At 43.5% G+C, this 16,750-nt stretch overlaps 1 protein-coding gene across 7 annotated transcripts in view; it reads right to left on the bottom strand.

The window, feature by feature from the left end:
* Positions 1 to 6,243: 6,243 nt before the first annotated feature.
* Positions 6,244 to 16,750, bottom strand: part of Rfx — a 155,860-nt gene continuing 145,353 nt past the window's right edge. For 5 of the 7 annotated variants that reach the window (XM_065217085.1, XM_065217087.1, XM_065217089.1 and 2 more), the window contains 4 exons: positions 8,396 to 8,842; positions 8,027 to 8,332; positions 7,282 to 7,959; positions 6,244 to 7,113 (listed from right to left, as the gene is read on the bottom strand). In XM_065217085.1, coding sequence (XP_065073157.1) covers positions 6,931 to 7,113; positions 7,282 to 7,959; positions 8,027 to 8,332; positions 8,396 to 8,842 — 1,614 coding nt within the window. In that variant the 3' untranslated portion in view covers positions 6,244 to 6,930. Of the gene's footprint in view, positions 7,168 to 7,281; positions 7,960 to 8,026; positions 8,333 to 8,395; positions 8,843 to 16,750 lie in introns of all 7 variants that reach the window. The other 2 variants (XM_065217088.1, XM_065217091.1) reach the window with 2 other exon arrangements.

Below are 16,750 nucleotides of genomic sequence, written 5' to 3'. Positions count from 1 at the left end.
GGAGCGTCGATCGAACAAGCGAACAATAGAGAGATTTTAGACAGTAAATATCAGTGAAGTTTTTAGCTATCCTAAAAATGAACCCTAAAATTCTTGACGCCTTATCGACTACATATGCAATGTGTTGTTTGAATGAAAGCTGCGAATCCAAAATCACACCCAAGTCTTTCACGTGTTCGATTGTCGAGCCAAGCAGGTCATAGCTAAATATAATCGGTTGTTGTTTTCGTGAGAACGTAATAGCGGAGCATTTGGCTGGGTTCACTACCATTCTGTTTAAACTGCACCAACTAGCGAATACATTCAGTTGACGTTGAAGAAAGTAACAGTCAGCAATGGAGCAGATTCGTAGGAAGATTTTGAGGTCATCTGCATATGATAACCGAGGAGCTTCGATGACCAGATGCACGTCGTTGAAGTACAGTATAAAAATCAACTGTTCCATGTGGCTTCCCCGAGGTATACCTGATGTGGCTAGCTGATCTGCAATCTCCTATGGCAACCTTTAGTTGGCGACCGGTAAGTAGTAAATAACGTCCGTTTGAACCCGATCCGACATGCTTTCGGTTATATACGATGTGAGACACAGCAGATTGGTGGTTGTAGAGCGACCGACAGTAAACCCATGTTGATCAGCACTCAAATACTGCTTGCAATGGGACAGCAACGGTTCCATAATCACTAGCTCGAATAGCCTCGAAACGGCACTTAACGATGTAATTCCTCGATAGTTATCCACAGCTCGTTTCCTTCGCAAATTTCCAGCAAGATGGAAATATGCCACTGGAGAGAGACATTCGGAACAGGCGGAAGCGGAATTAACAAGCTAGCAATATGTCTCTTCGAAAATACAGATGGAAATCCATCAGGTCCACGATTGAAGGATGACTTGAGCAGAGTCACGGCCTTAGAAATCATCTCAGCATTACCATCAATTGCACCCAGCGTTTGATCATTTACTGGAACGTTCCTGGCAGCTAGTTTGTATTCTGAACGGTGGCAGCAACTTCTCCGTTGAATTCCATAGACGGCCGGATCCCCTGCGTTGCTCGTTTACGTAGTTTTGCAAAAGGATTTCGGGTGTAGCTTAAGTTTGCGCTGGATGCCACGTTGGAAACTTGAAAAGCATTCACGACTGACTCGCTGGTACGTGTGATTCAGCCTCACATAATGTAGTTTCAGGGGAAGCGTGTGATACTTCGTTGATTGACTTCAACCTACGTAGCTCTCTCGTCAGCCAGGGAGGGTAAAACACTTTGTGGTGAGCTCTTTTCAATGACATATGCCAAGACATGTGAAAAGGTTTGCGCTGCAGCCTCAACGGCATCTGGATCAAGGATGTTCTCCCATACCATGCTGGACAATACATCTATGATGCTACGGTGGTCAGCTTTACGGAAGTCATAAGAAACCGTAGCAGGATAATCGTCGAAATCACGGACGAGTTTGTCCTCAACAGTGACAATTAGAGGGTGATGTGCAACTAGCTTAGTTAGTGCACAAGCAGCCGAGGAAATTAATGGCCTGTGTGCTCACGAAGCAAAGGTCCAAACTACGATCATTTTCGTTAACTGCATGGTTAATTTGAGAAAGCGTCGCTGCGCTGTAGTTGTCGAGAAGGCTAATAGCATAGAGGTAACTCTAAGACTAGAAGGTGGCTCAGCTCTGGTACTCTCTTCGGTCCCAAGCTAATCGATTCACCCCTCGAAACATAGGAAAAACCAATAACCCCTCATTTGATCTGTCAAACTTTCATAGCGAATCAAAACAAACATTGCATAGTACTAAAATTTCGACTATAATGGTACGTTAATCGTTTGCTTGGGACCAATAGGCTAGTCAAGTAGTGAGCCAATTTAAAATCGTTAGTTTCGTATTGATTGTTGCTAATAGCTCCTGCGTGAAATGTAGAGCTATCAGGATCTGGATACTGGAATCCTTTAAGAGATGGACTCCACGAAACGCCTGGCAGATTGAAGTCACCAAAAATGAATATCTCATCAACTGGAGTGGCACTTTCGATAACTGTGAAAACTGACCGACAGTGAGTATCAATGAGTTCATTGTCCGGGTCCGACTCCCTCAGGATTGCACCTGCATCACAATGTTACGCCAATTCACTCGGTCCGTGGCTGCTTGTCTCCAATTTCTTGACCGTCCCACACTTCCAAGATTCTGCTCCACTTGGTCTAACCACCTTGCTCGCTGTGCTCCTCTTCGTTTTGTACCGGCCGGATTCGAGGCAAACACCATTTTTGCGGGATTGTTGTCCGGAATTCTTAAAACATGTCCCGCCCATCGTACCCGTCCAGCTTTCGCAACTTTCTGGATACAGGGTTCGGCATAACGTTGCGTCAGCTCGTGGTTCATCCTTCGCCTCCATACACCATTCTCACATACCCCGCCAAAGATGGTCCTAAGCACTCGTCGTTCGAAAACACTCAGTGCTTGCAAGTCCTCCTCGAGCATCGTCCACGTCTCGTGTCCGTAGATAACTACCGGTCTTATCAGCGTGTTGTACATGGTACATTTAGTACGGAGGTGAAGTTTACCCGACCTCAGGGTCTTGTGGAGTCCGTAGTAAGCACGGCAATAATACCATAGAGGTAACTCTAAGACTAGTAGGTCCCGAAGAAATGTGCTCAACTTTTTGGCTCAGCTCTGGTACTATCTTCGGTCCCAAGCTAATCGATGCACCCCTCGAAACATGGGAAAATCCACGAACCCCTCATTTTGTCTGTCAAACTTTCATAGATAATCAAAACAAACATAGTGTAGTACTAGAATTTTGACTAGAATAGGGTAAGTTAATCGATTTGCTTGGGACCAATAGGCTAGTCAAGTAGTGAGCCAATTTCAAATCGATAGCTTCAGAAGGAAACAGAACATCCAATTTTTCGAGCTTTGCTAGCAGAACGTCGTGCACAACTCTATCAAACGCAGCTTTAAGATCAGTGTAGATGGCATCCACTTGAAGTTTCTTGCATACATTTTCCATACAGAACGACGTAAAGCTGACGAGATTAGTTTCCACGGAGCGGCCAGGAAAGAAACTAGGTTGACATGTACTTATGTCATGCTTGCAGTTGCAGGAAGCAAACAATCTCTCATTTATCAGCGACTCAAACAACTTAGATTCAACCCCAAGCGAGGTAATCCCACGGTAGTTTTCCACATTGCGTTTGTCTCCTTTCTTGAAAACAGGGAACATAGTAGAGCGTTTCCATAGTGCGGGAAATTTCTGTTGACGAAGTGACAGGTTGACGAGCAAGGACAACGGAGCATTTTTTTAGGACAGCAGATGGAATAACAGTCGGACCTGGTGAAAATGATGATTTGGTTTTACTCATCACAGAGAGAACCATTTGTACATCTACGGCAAAAACATCCATGTCTACGACGTCGGTTGGCACATCACGGACGGCTCGCTCAATTTCTGCTTGCGATGGGGAGTCATTCAAGAAGACGCTTAAGAAGTGCCTAGCAAATAGGCTGTATTTGTCCTCCGTTGTCAATGTTACGTCATTGCCGAGAAACATTTTTGACGGCAGTCCAGTTTCCTTCCTCTTCGTATTCACAAACGACCAGAATCCCTTGGGGTGGCATTGCAGATTATGTTGAGTACGAATTACATACCTCTTGTAAAGAAGCTTGTTGTAGTGGCGATAATCATGGCGCTTGGTAAGGGTACATCGTCGATGAGTGAGAGCACGGAGGGCTCTAGATCGCACTCGTTTCAGGTTGCGGAGAGTAGCGTTAGACCAAGGCGGTTTTCTTGGAGGTTGGCACTTCGGTACTGAAGCACAAACACAGTCGCGCAAAAGTCTATTATAGCGAGCGGCTGCTGTATCGATATCAAGGTAATTCAACACGTTCCAGTTGATCCGGGACAAGGAATGCCTCAGCAAACGGAAATCGGTCTTCCGGAAATTGAGCCGAGTGGCAGTCATGGTTTCATCAAAACGAATTTGAGATCCGTTCGCGATAGATGTATCCAAAGCAGGGTGGAAATTGTCAAAAGGAACGATGACATCAGGCGCTTCAGCGACGACACAGTCCAGAAGTGCACTTTCGCTAACAAAAACCAAGTCAAGAAAACGAGACTGGAAATTGGGAACAAGGTTTATCTGGCTCAGTCCATGAAAAACCGTGCCGTCAACAAGCAAGCGGCTGGCAGGAGTAGTTGAAGATGCAATCGGATCTGGAAACGCATAACCCTGGCCTGAGGGTGACCAGCTAAGCCCAGGCTGATTAAAATCACCAAGCAGAAGAAGCACATCCGTTATATCAGCCATGGACGATGCAAATTCTGTAGCATCCAGATGAAGCTGCATTGTGGTGCAATCATGTCGACGTTCAGGGGGAATATACACCGCTCCAATGAGGATGTTCCGCGAAGTGAGGCTGACCTTAACCCAAACCGCTTCAATTGTAGTAAATAGTTCGTTGGAGATTACGCAGGAGGCGAATGCGTTGGAAACAGCGATGAGGACACCACCACCGCGAGTACGAATGCTGTTGGATGAATTACGGTCCAATCTGTAGACAGTAAAAGAGTCACCAAACAGTTGCACTGAATTGATCCTCCCATCGAGCCAAGTTTCCGTGAATACATAAACGTCATATTCCCCGTCAAGCGCAGCCAGATAAACATCGTCCAATTTAGTCATGAGCCACCCTGGTGTTCTGATAGTAGACTCGTAAACCGCTGCGAGCCGTGTCAATTGTAACTTGTCCAGGATCCGAACGAGAGAACGGTGAACTATCAGGCAGCGAAAGATCACCTGGCGTAGAAAGGCTCGAAGTGGTGGCCATAAGCGAAGATGAACTGAAACCAAGTGGCGGATCAACAGTTGACTTCACATGCACGAGTTCATACTTGCCGTAAACGTGTGGTTGGAAGACCCCTACACCAGGCCCGCACACAGGGCCGGGACGGCTGCAGGTCGCTGGCGGGAATAGCTCGACTGTGGCGGGGGGCTCAGGGGCTTCCATGATGCCAACGGCAGTGCGTCCCAGCAAACAAACATAAGTTGATTCATCATAATGGTGTAAGTCGTCAATCTTCGGCAGGACTATTATTATTATTATTTAACTTTATTAAGGAGGCTTTCAGCCTTGAGCTGGTTCGCCTCCAACTTCGGCAGGACTAGATCAGAGGACATCATTAGTAGAAACATTCAATTTAAATGCTCAAATCCGTTCAAAAAAGAGCGAGAGTAAGCGCGGTTTGTACTTAGTGGGACGAAAACCCTATCAAAGAAGTTCAGAAAACCTTGAGTAAATGCAGGAAATTTGTATGGGGAAAGTAGTCAGACGCGTTACGTACTTTTAAAACAATGCTCCTTTAACACATTTCACTTCATCCAGTACCCAAAAGAAAAGGTTTAATTCCTTTTTATGGCTATTCATTCTGTTTAGTTTCTTCTTTTTCCACAGGCACATACATTTATCGGTTTATTATTATTTTTTTTATAATAAATTTAAACTTCAATATTTGTTTAGCTTTCTATTCTGCTTTCCATATAGTTTAATTTCTTCTCTCTCTCTCTCTCTATCTGTTGTCTCTTGTTATAAGTTTATTTTTTTGGTTTCAATACTTTCCCTTTCCCTTACATTAATATGAATAAAATGAGATACAAATGCGCGCGTGTTTACCAGTTCTCCGTCCAACTGCTTCCTATGTCATTGTATTTCAAAAATGGTTAAAATTTCACATATTCGCTTGCAATTGGTTACAGAAGGAAAATATAATTTCTGTCATTAGGTTGAATTTTGATTCATTTCTCTTCTATCGCAAATACAAATCTTTCGTTTTTGTAATAAAATAGTTTTGAGCTTCAGCAATAAAATCAACCGTATTCGTCGTATGCTTTCCTGCTTCTACTATAAGTATAAACTTACTAGATACTTACTACAGCACACGCAAATTGCACATCTTGATGCGATCAGTCCTCGTACCTCTTCCTTTTCCTCCTTCCTTCTTTTGCGATTTGCATTAATTACTCTTAATGGCTAACAACTAGGTATATAAATACGGTGAGAGTTTGTTTGTGTATTCCCTTCATTTTGTTTGTGTTGGTTGTGTGAGGGGGTGAAGAGAATGGCCTTTTTTGATTATACTCGACTCTTAAATAGTTTCGTTTAATATTAATTCTGGGTTGAAAATGTTAGTTACACGAGAGCGATACAGAGAAAAGTTGTAAGTTCGTTTTGATGTTGTTGTTTTTGTTTTGTTTAGCACAGAAAAAAACACGGAAACGACAGATTTTTCCTTAGCTTTGTTTCGTAACGTTCTAATAGTAGGTTTAATAAATAGTAGATTTGTGAGTGTGTTTCGATAGCTATCTTAAGAATAAGTTGTTGAGCTCGTGCAAATAAATTAGTTTGGGATAAATAAATAGAATGGGAAACTCTTGCTAACAGTACGTATAATTTGGAAAAAGAAATCTAGGAAGGTGTATTTACAATTGACTAATAATAGTCCTCGTCCATGCACGGGGAACAAATCAACATACAAACTTAGGAGAACGGACGAAACAAATTCAACGAAAAAGACACATAAAAACTAGAAATGAAGGGCATACGAATAAATAAAAAATCTCTTTAGCACACACTCGGCTAAACCTACAAACTAGTGACTTACACAACTATACAATTGAGTTTTGCGATTCGATGCTAATGGCCACAGTAGAAGGAGGCAAACGGGGACGACGGCGATTCCGCTTCCCCGCTGGCCCCGGTACTGCTGTTGTTGGATGGCGACGAGGACGACGACGGGGCCAGGTACCAGGTTGCAGTTTGCGCTGGCTCCGTCGCCGGTATCGTTGTCGTTGAATGTCTGAACCCCTCCCGGTGGCACTGCGATAGCAATGCAGCGTTCTGGTGCTGGTGGTAGCCATCGACAACACCAGTGGTGGAGAAAATTGACTAACTGCGCATGCGCTTCGCACTCGGTTCCATTTTGACGTTGACCACTTCGAAGTCGGACGTGTACAACATGCTGCTCATATCATCCGGATGCGTTTGCTGGGAATGCTGCTGTTGCTGTTGCTGCTGCTGCTGCTGCTGTTGTTGGTGTTGCGAATGCAGCTGTTGGCGACCGTAGTCTTTCTAAAATGAAACAAGTCACCGTAATGCCTCAAATATCTACAGAGGGATTATTTGCTGAAAAAGCACACAAACGATAAAACATAAATCAAAACCGAAACTTCAAAACGCGCCCTCACAAAAGCAGCCAGCATTAACCAGAACTAATCAATCCAAGGTATTTAGACTCACCTCGCCCATGACGGCAATCGGCGTGGTTTGCGTCGCCTCTGCCACCTTGTGTTCGATAATGAAGAACATGTACTCGTCGTACAGCAGTCGTATCAGGTGGAAACTTCCGAAACTACCCGCCGAGCGGAGCGTCAAATCCCGAATCACCATTGAGCTATAGAAGCTCCACTTTAGCAGAAATTGTCTGGCAGCGCTCACAAACGACGGTTTACCACGATACTCTTCCAAGGCGTCATCAACCACCGCCCGCAACCAGCTGGCCCACTGTTCCAAGGTATTCTGCTGCTGGAGAGCAGCCTTGAAGTCATTCTCCAATCGCTGCACTGTAGCCGTATCGCATTGACAAATCCAGGAGGCCTGCTCCTGCACGTTCCGGAAATCGACCCGGTTGAGATCGTTGAGCATCTGAGCGATCTGGGTGCTGTTCTGCAGCACTGCCCTAGCAGCCTGAGCCAGATGATTCAGGGACGTATAGCGCCGCAATGTCTGCCCAAAAGCGGCCACCGCCGATAGCTTGATGGCTACGATTGGCTCCGGGCAACCGCTCATCGCAGACGAGAGCCAGCTCTCGAGATTTTTGGCAAAGTTACGAATCGCTTGGGTCAGTCCGGTTGGGATCGGACGCAGCACATCCGGAATCAGAACCTCAACCATGTTTTGGTAGAACATAAAGTCGACCTTTAAACAGAAAAAAAAACCCGTTTAAATTATCCGGCAAAACCCTTTCAACCAAACTGCCACTCACCTGTTTGATAAAGTCCTGAACCGGTTCACATTGGGTCAGCACGTACAGCTTGGTTTTACTGAGGTACTTCTCCTCCTCGCACTCATCCGCATTGTTGTTGTTGTTCTCGGCTCGCCAAAATTCGCGCCAAAGTGACTCGATCGTGTTGAAATCCAGACTCAATATGGCATCCAGGAAGGCTTCGCAATGCTCGCGGTAGATCGACTGCAGCGTATCGACATCTTCTAAACTAATATCCTCGGGAAGCGGGTGATTCAGGCTGATCACCGGGAACTGTGCAATGGCACCTGACGCATCTCCCAAATACTGCAGAACAAATTGAAGCATAAGTCTTGGACTCACCTTGATAGATCACACAAACTTGTTTACCTGAGTACACGATTCCGGGATTTCATTCTTCATCAAGCCCTTCTTCGATCCACGGTGGTTTATCGATCCACCGTGACCCATCCCTCCGACTCCACCACCACCCCCGTGACCAGCGCCACCCATCGTGTTCTGATTATGACTGTGACTATTGTTGTTGTTGTTGTTCAGATGACTAGCATTCATTGGCTTACTATCGTCCATGGCGTTGTTCAGAGCTGATCCCGGTTTGATCCGTATCCCGTAGTAGTGGTACTTACTGTTACCCCGCGTTCCCAACCGTCGAGTTCGCAGTCCGGTGAAAACCGATCGGATCAGTTTCCCAAAGCTGGCAGCATTCACCGCGTCCAGTTTGTGTTCGTTGCAATGGCGCATGTAGTGGTTGTACAGCGTGGACCGTGGCAAACTGACACCCTCGGCGTTTTCGTAGTTCTCGACCAGCCAAGCGACCTGTTGAGCAAAGAGAGGCAGTTTGGCAAAATCAACAGGTTGTTGTTGGTCGGTCTATTGCTCTGGGTTACGCGAGCGATTTCCGTTATGCAGAGGGATAGGGCAACAACAACGACAGGTGGACGCCAGAGGGACGCCGCCGTCCGTATCTAGCGCACATAACCAAGGTTACCGTCTTTCGGTGCGTTCAAGTCACCCGTGCGCGGTTAGGGTGTCACCGTAGCAACCGGAAAAGGCATCATGGAAGCGGGGCGTCTGATGGTGATGCATTTTTTTTCTACGACGATGCACGGTCATGAACTAACTGATCGCGCATTTTGTAAACATTCATTGTAGGGGATTGTGATATTTTATAAGCTTGTGTTTTTCTCATACACTTTAGTTAATAATATTTATAATTTTCAAGCTCAATTCAAAATATCCACATTACGCATTATTTTGGAATTTTTGGAAAATGCGCGAAATTAATACTCATGCAATGTTCGCACTACGAATTTATAGCATGTTACTAACTAGAGGGGGTCTAGTGTTATAGTCGCTATATTTATAGTCTGGCGGGTAGAATCTCGGGAACCAATTGAGCTGTCAAATAGCGGAACCAGTCGAGCATATCACGACCCACAACAGAAAAGAGCACATCAGCTATTGCGAACAAAATTTCGAAAACCGTTTTCTCGTGACACAAGGCTCGCCTACACAAACTAACACAATATTTAGGTTATTGAAAGTTTCTCCTATCCGATGATGTTGGTAATTAACCTTCGATTGGCGAGGAAAGAATAATCAACGTTTTGTTTATAAAAGTTAATAGTACCTTTTCAATTGTTGGTCTACAATATATTGAATTGGTTCCGTTTTTTGATAGATCGAAATTCTATCCGCCAGACTATGAATATAGTGACTATAGAGCGGACTGGCTGGTTTTGAGACAAACGACCAGTCAAAGCCAGAGTCAATTGAGCAGCGCCTATCTCGATTGTATTGGCAGTGTTGCCTTAAATCACTTAGACATAGGTTGCCAAGGCAGTTTGTTTTGAATCCGCTCCTCTCTTATATTGACCCTCTCTATTACTAACCTATTTCGATGACATTTTTCCTGTCAATGTTACAACTCTGTAGTCCGAACATTGCATTTTAGGTGTGCGAAATAATAGCACTTTACGGTACGACGTCGTCAGTTTGAAAATGTTTTAATGTTTTAATGTTTTCCAACCCTGAACAGCACGGCGTGCTGACTTGCATGTTCAATGTTCATGTTTTCAAAAACATTCTACATCTGCCCATTCTAGTAAGAAAAATTATGATCAATGTCGAGAAGTGTTTCTGTGCAGAATTGAAACTTATGATTACTGAGTGATTTATGCTTTAAATTTCTCTGCAAAGTTTGTTTCAGTGTAAAATGTTGCATCCATTTTCAAACCAAACATTTTCCCGAACATGATTGATTCGACGACTCTTGCTGCGAAGGGACGCTTGTGGATTTCGATGGAGAGTTACCACCAGCGTTGCCAGTATTCCAGATTTATCTGGATTTTCCAGATTTTTAGTCGTCTTGCCAGATACACAGACAGACCACGTATGTTTCCAGATTTATTAAATATGTTCCAGATTTTCCCAGACTTTTTAAACATGTTGCTTTAAAAATATCACTGCAATTGATCTACCCTCTAATAAAAAAAATCCAAACTTGCTACTTTAATTATTAAAGGCCATCAACGTTGGACATTATTGGAATTTTAAGGTAATTCTGCAAATAGTTCACAGTGAAGTGTGAGGCGAATTCCTTGTGTAATCAAAGGAGAACTTCAAGCTAATTCTGAGTAGAGTTCCATCCATCTTTTTGGCCTTCGTGGTCGTGCAGCGTCACCCGTCGTTCAGGCGTATTGTGTGTGCCACGAAGTAAGGATTCGATTCGCGCTCCAGCCGGTGCAAAATTTGACAACCTGAAAATTTCCCTACTGATCTACTGGGTGTGATGCGTTGTCCGTTGTTTAGTGTTAAATACTCAGTCTGTACAACCTTTGGTTGAAGGCGGTTTCAATTGGCTTCTCAGCTCTGTTGACAATTGCATGGAGATTTTGTGAATATAGGAAATACAATCCGGAAGAGAAATCATAGAAAATTCTTAAGATGAAACTTGAGGAGTAGGGTAGATCAATGATAGGTTTGTTCCGATGCGTTAGTTCATTAGCTACAACATAAACCCTGTTAGAGCGCATTGTATGAATATTTACGCTCATTGTTCTCAAAATAAAAGAAGCGCTCCTAGCTAATCCAATTTTCCTACGTTTATCCGTCGGATGAAGAAAATCTAAATGCGTTTCAATGCGTTAGGACGGAATTGAAACTCGTAGAACGAATTTAGAATCAAGAAGCAGTATTAGATTTTAAACAATATCTCAACAATTTGTGATTCTTTATCAAATCCAACGGTACGTATGGAAAGGTGAATAAATTTAAAAGACATTTTTGACAGAAATATTCCATTTTTTGTTTAAACTCGTTCGGAAAAGAGAGGTAAAGCGCGGGTTGTGCTTAGTAGGACGGAAATTAGATTAAAAAGCCTATGCTGATACGAATCGTAGGAATAATTTCAATGAATTTTATGTCCAATGTTTCTATGAATATTAATTTCAAAAATATTTTAAGACATTTTAACGGAATTATGCGCAATTTTTGGGAGACTTTCAAGGCCATTTTGGCAAAGTACATGAGTACTTAGGAAATACTGAAGAGTATTTCAAAATAATTCTGACCTTACCTACAAAGCAGTTCAAAGGGAATTATCGGATAGGTCTGAGAAGAGTGTGACGGTCATTCTGAAGAGTGCATCAAGGAAATTATTAAGAATATTTTAAGAATTTCATAAGGAAAACTGGACACAGGGAGTCCAGGGAATTGTGGAATTGTAGAGTAATGTATAAGAGATTAAAAAAGGTAATGCTATGCATTCTGCTATGAATGTTACTGAAAAAGATTATTTTAGGGGAATCCAGAAAATAAGTATGATTAAATTTTAGGATCATTCAAATGGAGTTCAAACAAAAGGGCGAAGATATCCTGTGAAGAGTTCCAAGTAAATTCAGACTAACAAAAATTTTCATGATCTGGGACCCAGAAAAAATAGAAATTCCGGAATTTATGATCATTTCAAGATCCTGAGACTTCAAAAATGACGCTATCAGACTTTCATTTTAGTAATATAATAAAATTATTCTTTGGCATAACATTATTCGTAATGTTTATGCGCGAATGGCACAGTTACCTGTAGGTTAGGTAAACTTCAGCCAGGTGAATTGTTACGATGTAAACAAATTCTGCTTATTTCTTGCACTTGTTCAGTTAAATTAACAAACCAGAGAAACATTAGCTTTAAGTGCCGAAGAATTAGTACAATTTTGTCATCAGTACGCTCGTACGCACGCATCGACCAACCGTCAAGTCAAAATACTCCACTGCAAAAGGCCTTTTGCAAGGCGACGCTGCAAACGAACGCAACGAGAGAGCGAAAAGATTGCACTCACACGGACGCATCAAACAGACAAAAGCGAGCAAGGGCAGCAGCGTGATCGGATGCTTTTGCTTCGTCATTCTTATTCTCCAGTGTACGGTGGATTCACGCGCTTGGTGTGCTTTGTGAAAAGTGACGGGAAGTTGACCGTCAGCCATACTCGTAGAAGAGCTAGTCTGGCGTTTTGGATTTCGGCTTACGGGGAAGCAACACGTTCCGTAGGAACGAGCGAAAGAACCGTCAAGGGACTAGGCCAAACGTTGGAAATCACACGACACAGTCAACCTTGCTTTTAAGAGCAGTTCGGCCAGAGGAAAAACGACCGGTGACTCGGATTGCAACGTGGGTGGTGGCAACCCGTTCCACAGAGGCAAGCGGAAGTACCGTCACCGGACGAAGTCAAACGATCGGCGTTCTACCAACCGCACTTGGAGGAATTGTACGACAGCCGAACACGCCAAGAACGGACTCGAAGCGCACACGTGTAGGAGCAGTACGATCCGAAGGCACCAAAGCATCGTCACTGGACGAAATCATACGACCGACATTACCCGTGTTAGATCGCCGGCTAGCAGCCTTGCTTGGTGGTCACAACCATAAAGGCTACACGGACACAAAGAAGACCCCATCAAAGGGTAAGCATCATCGATCTGGACGGCCAGTTGTCAGGAACTAATCAGCTGTTCCATCGCAGGGTCTTATTGCAGCAATCTCAGGTAGAAACGAGTTTCAAGGGCCCGCAGACGTCGTCGGCCAACATCGCCGAAGCAGGAAGTCAACTGCTCGCCAAGGCGGTGATTGACGGAAGCAGAGTGCTCATTGGGTTCCATAGGCAAGCGCCAACTTCGCGTGGCCGCACGGACGGCGTAGCCAGGAAGCACTCACGTGCGGCAGGAAGACTTGGCCGGTGCCAGTAGGAGCAGGCCGACAAGTGAACGAGCGTCAACGGGATGCTTGATCGGGCGACATTCTTGGTCGGTCGATGACGTAGCCGAAACAACGACGAGTCATGGGTCCGTGTGCGTGAGTAGACGTATTTAGCCATTAAGCAAACCCAAAATCTGTTAGTCGCATAAGCACAAGGGAACCAGATAGGAGAATGATTTAGACTCTGGGATGCCCGTGTGGGAAGGCATGATGAGAATATAGCAATGATTCGCAAGTAAATTGAATGGTTTAGTTTGTTTCTTTGGTTGGAGCTTAGCCCTCCAGTGATTGTCACTTTCGCCAATGGTAGTCCGCTCTTCTGGCTAGCAGGATGAATGCAACAGAATTTGGCTAGAAAATAAAATTGCCTGTTGGGTATTGTGTGTTGTATTGAATTAAATTGTGAATCTGATCAACCTCAGGGTAATATAAGAATTATTTAGAATTAATAAAATCTTTATATTCTGGTACTGCATCAAATCGTAAGGACTACATCGACTTTAAAAAAATCCATCCCATCAAATTTGCTTAATTCTCTGCTTCTCATTCTTTTAAAAAAAAAGTTGTAATTTATAAAACAATTCTAAAAATATTTTCTGCAGTTTTTTACCCACATTTAATTCAATGTTTGAACTGCTGCGTAATTGATATTTAAACTTTTTGGCCACACTGTGTCAAAACTTTTCAACTTTTGGATGATTTAGCAATGCTAACAACTTTGACTATATGTTTAGTATTACTTCTGCGTGAAGTCAACGATTTACATAGTTGAAGATGCTAATTTCAAATAACATACTGAAGTGGTATTTTTAATACGATAGATGAAGAGATGAAAGTATAGAATTGATAGTTCCGTTTAGAGTACGGCAGTGTGAAAATTGCATACAGAGAGTAAAAAGCGAGCTAGACAACTTTCAGGAAGGTGCAAATCCGTTTTATCATCTCTCTTTACCAAACTCCCCCTTTGGAGATGGATGGTGAGTGGTGTCCCTCCCCCCGCCACCACTGGCAAAAAGAGATGATCGCCGACCCGCTCATGTACCAACGATGTGTTTCTACTCTCTATATGCAATTTTCGCAATGCTAACAAGTTATTTGCTTTATATAATTTATTTAAACTTGTAATTCATAACGATTCTAGTACTTCAAATAAATTCCAGCTGATCATACGGACCAGTTTTTACGGAAGATTGGCACATCACTTTGATTTCAATAGCATTATGTTAAAAACAGGATATTTTGGAGCATTCCAGATTTTTCCAGATTTTATATTTTAGCTGGTCCAGATTTTTCTGAAAATGACCTGGCAACGCTACCACAATGGCGCAGATTCTCCCAAGAGGTAAGTAAAGAAAATGACAAACAGTGAAATTTTAGTACAGTGATTTTAAAATTGTTGTGAAGAAACACTACAATTTTTTGAGAACCGAATATCTGGTGGCCGGGAATGGCAAAGGAGGTTGTTCAGTCGCGAAATTCCCGATGGTCCGTGGGAAGTTATTCAAATCGATTTTCTCTGCATTCCTGGGTTCGGAAGTGGTGAATTCTTAGTGGTCGCCGATACATACTCGCGGTACCTCTCAGTGATCGAAATGAAGCGCACGGATGCCGATAGTACCAACGCAGCCTTAAATCAAGTGTTTCAAACATGGGGATGCCCAACCGTGATCCAAAGCGACAATGGACCTCCGTTTAAAAGTTCAGCGTTCATTTCTTGTTGGGAGAACAAAGGGGTCAACATTCGGAAATCAATTCCCCTTTGCCCACAGACCAATGGTGCGGTTGAACGCCAGAACCAGGGTATTATTAAGGCGGTTGCTGCTTCGAAAATTGAAGGTAAGAATTGGAGAAACGCCCTGCAGTGTGAACGTTCGCGCTTAGGCGTTACACCCTTCGAGATGCTAGTAGGGTGGAAGTATCGAGAGACATTCCCGAGTCTTTGGAGCGAATCCTCTTTCAAGGCATTCGACCGCACGGAACTAAGAGAGCTGGATAGTGAAGCTAAACTAGTAAGTAACCGGTATACAGATGTGGCACATGGTGCCAAAGAATCCGACATTGGCATCGGGAACGTCGTTCTAATGGCTCAGCAGAGACAATCTAAAGTAGATCCAACGTTTTCCTCAGAACGATTTACGGTTTTACTCAAATACCATACGAGTAGTAGCAACAACAACAATCGGCGGGCGTGGTCACAGAGTCCTCAGAAAACACACACACGGCGGGAGGCCGACACCAGACACACGTTCGATATGAACACAGGAGAAATCTCTCGACGGGTGAGAATCATACAGTAATGATCCTTCCGCAGGTTCACCTACGGAAACCTTGTTACGACTTTTACTTCCTCTAAATCATCAAGTTCGGTCAACTTCAGCTGGTCAAATGTAATCCCGAGGGACTAACAAATGTTCACCTTCAAAGACCTCACTAAATAATCCATCGGGCGGTGTGTACAAAGGGCAGGGACGTAATCAACGCTAGCTAATGACCAGCACTTACTGGGAGTTCCAGGTTCATATGGACCATTTCAATCCATAATCCCGACTAAATGAGCATTTCAGTGATTTCCCGGCCCTCTTGGGCTAGGATACACGCTGCTGCTCACATTGTAGCGCGCGTTCAGCCCAGAACATCTAAGGGCATCACGGACCTGTTATCGCTCAATCTCATTTTGCTGAACACAAATTGTCCTATTAAGCAGAAGTCAACCTCGATGAGTTGACGTATTATCAGGTCACACTACACCGCCGGCGGGCGCAAACGGCTGAAGCCACCCACGGCCCAATCGGCGGTTTCAACATCTGACTGCTGATAGCGTTTTATTTAATTTGATTGAGTCACGTTCGTCATTCCACGAACTAAGAACGGCCATGCACCACTACCTTTAATTTTGAGAAAGAGCTATTAATCTGTCTTACCTCAATAAGTTTGGACCTGGTAAGTTTTCCCGTGTTGAGCACCAATGTCTGAAGGGATTCAATTTAGGATCAGTTTAGGAAGAGGATATCTAGTGAACATATTTTTTTTTAAATCGGGGAGCGGGGGAAGGGGTAGTTAATTTAAAGCAGCGTTGAGCATGATCTAACACTCCATACATTTAATGAAAAAATAAGGATTGTACGCGGAATGAATTGCACACGTAAAATCAGTTGTAGCTGTTATCAACTAACGAACTTCTCATTCTTTAGATAGTACTTAGCACTCACTTTGAGTGAACGTCCACGAATCAAAAAATCGCTGATTGTCACTCTCTGAAAGCTAAATTGTCAGGTTTTATGTGTCTAACGGGTGGCAACTAAAATTTTGGAATTTTTTCGAGGCCTCTATGCTCAACAACAAACGAGCTCAGAGAGAAATAAGAGTGTGTATGTGTTAGCTCTCTCTCTCCTCTTTCTGCTAGTATTTTCTGTTTTGTTTATGCTTGCTCAGTTTTGCTCAAAATGCCGTCGAAACAAGAAGTATTTCGC

This window comes from Ochlerotatus camptorhynchus, unplaced genomic scaffold (assembly GCF_037179485.1).
Source record: "Ochlerotatus camptorhynchus isolate MF236.1 unplaced genomic scaffold, CSIRO-AGI_Acam_v1.1 ptg000070l, whole genome shotgun sequence".
NCBI classification, from domain to species: Eukaryota; Metazoa; Arthropoda; class Insecta; order Diptera; family Culicidae; genus Ochlerotatus; species Ochlerotatus camptorhynchus.
Note: the sequence above shows the minus strand (reverse complement) of the source record. Positions and strands in the feature narration are given on the sequence as shown.